The sequence below is a fragment of the Pezoporus wallicus genome, unplaced genomic scaffold (assembly GCF_028554395.1).
Source record: "Pezoporus wallicus isolate ANWC-B61680 ecotype Strahan unplaced genomic scaffold, APGP_CSIRO_Pwel_v1 contig_9046, whole genome shotgun sequence".
NCBI lineage: Eukaryota > Metazoa > Chordata > Aves > Psittaciformes > Psittacidae > Pezoporus > Pezoporus wallicus.
The window spans coordinates 1-6,773 of NW_026641147.1; the positions used below are offsets into that span (position 1 = coordinate 1).

A 6,773-nucleotide genomic window follows, 5' to 3' on the forward strand; every position below is an offset into this window, starting at 1 on the left:
ATTGGGGGTGATGAGACCCCCACACTGGTGTTGGTGGGGCAATGGGATGCCTCCATTGGGGTCAAAGGGACCCCCACATTGGGGTAAATGGGATCAATGGGACCCCCCATTGGGATCAATGGAACCCCACACTGGGGTCAATAGGACCCCCACATTGGGGTCAATGGGACCCCCCCATTAGGATCAATGGGGTCAATGGAACCCCCATTGGGGTCAATGGGATCCCCCATTGGTATCAATGGGGTCAACGGGACTTCCATTGGGATCAATGGGACCCCGCATTGGGATCAGTGGGTTTAATGGGATCCCCCATTGGGGTCAATGGGACCCCTCCGTTAGGATCAATGGGATCACCCCATTGGGGTCAATGGGACCCCACATTGGGATCAGTGGGGTCAATGGGACCCCCCATTAGGATCAATGGGACCCCCCATTGAGATCAATGGATCCCGCAATGGGTTCAATGGCACCCCCTTGGGATCAATGGCACCCCCGATGGGGTCAATGGCACCCCCATTGGGATCAATGGCACCGCGATGGGGTCAATGGCACCCCCTTGGGATCAATGGATCCCCCAATGGGTTCAATGGCACCCCAATGGGCTCAATGGCACCCCGATGGGATCAATGACACCCCCATGGGGTCAATGGCACCCCCTTGGGATCAATGGCACCTCGATGGGCTCAATGGCACCCCGATGGGATCAATGACACCCCCATGGGGTCAATGGCACCCCATTGGGATCAATGGCACCCCGATGGGGTCAATGGCACCCCCTTGGGATCAATGGATCCCCCAATGGGTTCAATGGCACCCCATTGGGATCAATGGCACCCCCGATGGGGTCAATGGCTACCACAATGGGTTCAATGGCACCCCAATGGGCTCAATGGCACCCCGATGGGATCAATGACACCCCCATGGGGTCAATGGCACCCCCTTGGGATCAATGGCACCCCGATGGGATCAATGGCACCCCATTGGGATCAATGGCACCCCCATGGGGTCAATGGCACCCTGATGGGATCAATAGCACCCCATTGGGATCAATGGCACCCCCATGGGGTCAATGGCACCCCCATTAGGATCCATGGCACGCCGATGGGGTCAATGGCCCCTCGATGGAATCAATGGCTCCCCAATGGGATCAATGACACCCCGATGGGGTCCCTGGCACCCCAATACAGTCACTGGCACCCCAATACAGTCACTGGCACCCCGATGGGATCAATGGCACCCCGATGGGGTCACTGGCACCCCGATGGGATCAATGGCTCCCTGATGGGATCAATGACACCCCCATGGGCTCAATGGCACCCCGATGGGGTCACTGGCACCCTGATGGGGTCAATGGCCCCCCGATGGGATCAATGGCTCCCCGATGGGATCAATGACACCCCGATGGGGTCACTGGCACCCCGATGGGATCAATGGCACCCCATTGGGATCAATGGCACCCCAATGGGGTCAATGGCACCCCCTTGGGATCAATGGATCCCCCAATGGGTTCAATGGCACCCCATTGGGATCAATGGCACCCCCGATGGGGTCAATGGCTACCACAATGGGTTCAATGGCACCCCAATGGGCTCAATGGCACCCCGATGGGATCAATGACACCCCCATGGGGTCAATGGCACCCCCTTGGGATCAATGGCACCCCGATGGGATCAATGGCACCCCATTGGGATCAATGGCACCCCCATGGGGTCAATGGCACCCTGATGGGATCAATAGCACCCCATTGGGATCAATGGCACCCCCATGGGGTCAATGGCACCCCCATTAGGATCCATGGCACGCCGATGGGGTCAATGGCCCCTCGATGGAATCAATGGCTCCCCAATGGGATCAATGACACCCCGATGGGGTCCCTGGCACCCCAATACAGTCACTGGCACCCCAATACAGTCACTGGCACCCCGATGGGATCAATGGCACCCCGATGGGGTCACTGGCACCCCGATGGGATCAATGGCTCCCTGATGGGATCAATGACACCCCCATGGGCTCAATGGCACCCCGATGGGGTCACTGGCACCCTGATGGGGTCAATGGCCCCCCAATGGGATCAATGGCTCCCCGATGGGATCAATGACACCCCGATGGGGTCACTGGCACCCCGATGGGATCAATGGCACCCCATTGGGATCAATGGCACCCCAATGGGGTCAATGGCACCCCCTTGGGATCAATGGCACCCCAATGGGATCAATGGCACCCCCATTAGGATCCATGACACCCTGATGGGGTCACTGGCACCCCGATGGGGTCACTGGCACCCCGATGGGATCAATGGCACCCCAATGGGATCAATGGCACCCCGATGGGGTCACTGGCACCCCGATGGGGTCACTAGCACCCCATTGGGATCAATGGCACCCCGATGGGATCAATGACACCCCAATGGAGTCACTGGCACCCCATTGGGATCAATGGCACCCCAATAGGATCAATGGCACCCCGATGGGGTCACTGGCACCCCGATGGGATCAATGACACCCCCATGGGGTCAATGGCACCCTGATGGGATCAATGGCACCCCGATGGGGTCACTGGCACCCCATTGGGATCAATGGCACCCCGATGGGGTCAATGGCACCCCGATGGGGTCACTGGCACCCCATTGGGATCAATGGCACCCCAATAGGATCAATGACACCCCGATGGGGTCACTGGCACCCCGATGGGGTCACTGGCACCCCAATAGGATCAATGGCACCCCAATAGGATCAATGACACCCCGATGGGGTCACTGGCACCCCGATGGGATCAATGGCACCCCGATGGGATCAATGGCACCCCGATGGGGTCACTGGCACCCCGATGGGATCAATGGCACCCTGATGGGATCAATGGCACCCCATTGGGATCAATGGCACCCGATGGGGTCACTGGCACCCCGATGGGATCAATGACACCCCAATAGGATCAATGACACCCCGATGGGGTCACTGTCACCCCGATGGGATCAATGACACCCCGATGGGATCAATGACACCCCAATAGGATCAATGGCACCCCGATGGGGTCACTGGCACCCCGATGGGATCAATGACACCCCCATGGGGTCAATGGCACCCTGATGGGATCAATGGCACCCCGATGGGATCAATGGCACCCCGATGGGGTCACTGGCACCCCGATGGGATCAATGGCACCCTGATGGGATCAATGGCACCCCATTGGGATCAATGGCACCCGATGGGGTCACTGGCACCCCGATGGGATCAATGACACCCCAATAGGATCAATGACAACCCGATGGGGTCACTGGCACCCCGATGGGGTCAATGGCACCCCAATGGGATCAATGGCACCCCAATAGGATCAATGGCACCACGATGGGGTCACTGTCACCCCGATGGGATCAATGACACCCCAATAGGATCAATGGCACCCGATGGGGTCACTGTCACCCCGATGGGCTCCGTGCTCACCCGGGGCAGGAAGCCGTGGTCCAGGCGCTCCCGCAGCAGGTCCGGGGGCTTCTGCTCGAAGGCTTTGTAGGTCTCCAGGTACCGGGCGGCCTCCTCGGGGCTGGGGCACAGAGGGGCCCATGGGGTCCCCATGGCTGACAGGGGGTCCCCCCCCATAGAGACAATGGGGTCTCCCCCATAGGTGACAATGGGGTGGCCATGGGTGACAGTGGGATGTCCATAGGTGACAATGGGGTGTCCATAGGTGACAGTGGGGTCCCCGCCCATAGGTGACAGTGAGGTCCCCCCCCAGAGGTGACAATGGCGTCCCCCCCATAGGTAACAATGGGGTCCCCCCCCATAGGTGACAATGGGTTGTCCATAGGTGACAGTGGGGTTCCCCCCCAGAAGTGACAATGGGGTCCCCCCCACAGGTGACAGTGGGGTGTCCATAGGTGACAATGGGGTGTCCATAGGTGACAATGGGGTCCCCCCCATAGGTGACAATGGGGTCCCCCCCATAGGTGACAGTGGGGTGTCCATAGGTGACAATGGGGTCCCCCCATAGGTGACAGTGGGGTCACCCCCATAGGTGACAATGGGGTCCCCCCATAGGTGACAGTGGGGTCACCCCCATAGGTGACAATGGGGTCACCCCCCATAGGTGACAGTGGGGTCCCCCCCATAGGTGACAGTGGGGTGTCCATAGGTGACAATGGGGTCCCCCCATAGGTGACAGTGGGGTCACCCCCCATAGGTGACAGTGGGGTGTCCATAGGTGACAATGGGGTCCCCCCATAGGTGACAGTGGGGTCACCCCCATAGGTGACAATGGGGTCACCCCCCATAGGTGACAGTGGGGTCCCCCCCATAGGTGACAGTGGGGTGTCCATAGGTGACAATGGGGTCCCCCCATAGGTGACAATGGGGTCCCCCCATAGGTGACAGTGGGGTCACCCCCCATAGGTGACAGTGGGGTCCCCCCCGTACCTCCAGGCCAGCAGGAGGGTGCAGTCGCTCAGGACACAAATCTTGGCCAGGTCCTTCAGAGCTCGCTGGGGATCCTTCTGTGGCCATAGGGAGAGGGGGAGTTGGGGGGTGAGGGATGAGGGATAAGGGGTACAGGGATAGAGGGATACATGGGATAGAGGGATAAGGGATACAGAGATACAGGGATAAGGGTACATGGGATAAGGGGCACATGGGATAAGGGATGTATGGGATATGGGATGTATGGGATAAGGGGTACATGGGATAAGGGATGTATGGGATAAGGCCCCATGGGATATGGGATGTATGGGATATGGGATGTATGGGATATGGGATGTATGGGATAAGGGATGTATGGGATAAGGGGCCCATGGGATATGGGATGTATGGGATAAGGCCCCATGGGATACGGGATGTATGGGATAAGGGATGTATGGGATAAGGCCCCATGGGATATGGGATGTATGGGATATGGGATGTATGGGATAAGGACCCATGGGATATGGGATGTATGGGATATGGGATGTATGGGATAAGGGGCCCATGGGATATGGGATGTATGGGATAAGGGGCCCATGGGATAAGGGATGTATGGGATAAGGGATGTATGGGATAAGGGGCCCATGGGATATGGGATGTATGGGATAAGGCCCCATGGGATAAGGGATGTATGGGATAAGGGATGTATGGGATAAGGCCCCATGGGATAAGGGATGTATGGGATAAGGGATGTATGGGATGTATGGGATAAGGCCCCATGGGATATGGGATGTATGCGATATGGGATGTATGGGATAAGGACCCATGGGATAAGGGATGTATGGGATAAGGGATGTATGGGATAAGGCCCCATGGGATAAGGGATGTATGGGATAAGGGATGTATGGGATAAGGGATGTATGGGATGTATGGGATAAGGCCCCATGGGATATGGGATGTATGCGATATGGGATGTATGGGATAAGGGGCCCATGGGATATGGGATGTATGGGATAAGGGGCCCATGGGATATGGGATGTATGGGATAAGGGGCCCATGGGATAAGGGGCCCATGGGATATGGGATGTATGGGATAAGGCCCCATGGGATATGGGATGTATGGGATAAGGCCCCATGGGATATGGGATGTATGGGATAAGGGATGTATGGGATGTATGGGATAAGGCCCCATGGGATATGGGATGTATGGGATAAGGGGCCCATGGGATATGGGATGTATGGGATAAGGGGCCCATGGGATATGGGATGTATGGGATAAGGGATGTATGGGATATGGGATGTATGGGATATGGGATGTATGGGATAAGGGGCCCATGGGATATGGGATGTATGGGATAAGGGATGTATGGGATGTATGGGATAAGGCCCCATGGGATATGGGATGTATGGGATAAGGCCCCATGGGATATGGGATGTATGGGATAAGGCCCCATGGGATATGGGATGTATGGGATAAGGGATGTATGGGATATGGGATATGGGATGTATGGGATAAGGGATGTATGGGATATGGGATGTATGGGATAAGGGATGTATGGGATATGGGATGTGGGATAAGGGATATATGGGATGTATGGGATATGGGATGTATGGGATAAGGGATGTATGGGATATGGGATGTATGGGATAAGGGATGTATGGGATATGGGATGTATGGGATAAGGGATGTATGGGATATGGGATGTATGGGATAAGGGATGTATGGGATATGGGATGTATGGGATAAGGGATATATGGGATGTATGGGATATGGGATGTATGGGATAAGGGATGTATGGGATATGGGATGTATGGGATAAGGGATGTATGGGATATGGGATGTATGGGATAAGGGATGTATGGGATATGGGATGTATGGGATAAGGGATGTATGGGATATGGGATGTATGGGATAAGGGATGTATGGGATATGGGATGTATGGGATAAGGCCCCATGGGATGCTGGCACCCCGGGACGGGGCTCTCTGCTCTCACCACGTCCACCTGCAGCAGCAGCACCCGCAGCACGAAGCCCCGGCCCAGCTCCCGCAGGCGCTGATGGATGTAATCGGGGTGAAGGTGGTGGTAGCGCAGGCTGGGGCACCCAGAGACACCCATTGGTACCCATTGGCACCCATTGGTACCCATTGGCACCCATTGGTACCCAACGACACCCATTGGTACCCATTGGCACCCATTGGTACCCAACGACACCCATTGGTAAACACCGACACCCATTGGTACCCATTGGCACCCATTGGTACCCACCGACACCCATTGGTACCCATTGGCACCCATTGGTACCCACCGACACCCATTGGCACCCATTGGTACCCATTGGTACCCACCGACACCCATTGGTACCCATTGGCACCCATTGGTACC

General features: G+C 56.8%; 1 protein-coding gene across 1 annotated transcript; it reads right to left on the reverse strand.

Moving 5' to 3' along the window:
- Positions 1–3,356: 3,356 nt before the first annotated feature.
- Positions 3,357–6,506, reverse strand: LOC130606136 (DNA excision repair protein ERCC-1-like). The gene is made up of 3 exons (XM_057422164.1): positions 6,384–6,506; positions 4,410–4,486; positions 3,357–3,540 (listed from the first exon to the last, which is right to left on the reverse strand). Exons 1-3 carry the CDS (start codon positions 6,504–6,506, stop codon positions 3,357–3,359), a joined length of 384 nt encoding a protein of 127 aa, XP_057278147.1.
- Positions 6,507–6,773: the final 267 nt, after the last annotated feature.

What these genes read in the sequence shown, in the direction of transcription:
- LOC130606136 (XM_057422164.1), bottom strand. Translation starts at nt 6,506, where the DNA reads ATGGGTGTCTCTGGGTGCCCCAGCCTGCGCTACCACCACCTTCACCCC. An exon ending in TGCTGCTGCAGGTGGACGTG is followed by an intron (nt 4,487 to 6,383) that starts GTGAGAGCAGAG and finishes CTATGGCCACAG; the next exon opens with AAGGATCCCCAGCGAGCTCT. An exon ending in ACCCTCCTGCTGGCCTGGAG is followed by an intron (nt 3,541 to 4,409) that starts GTACGGGGGGGA and finishes TCTGTGCCCCAG; the next exon opens with CCCCGAGGAGGCCGCCCGGT.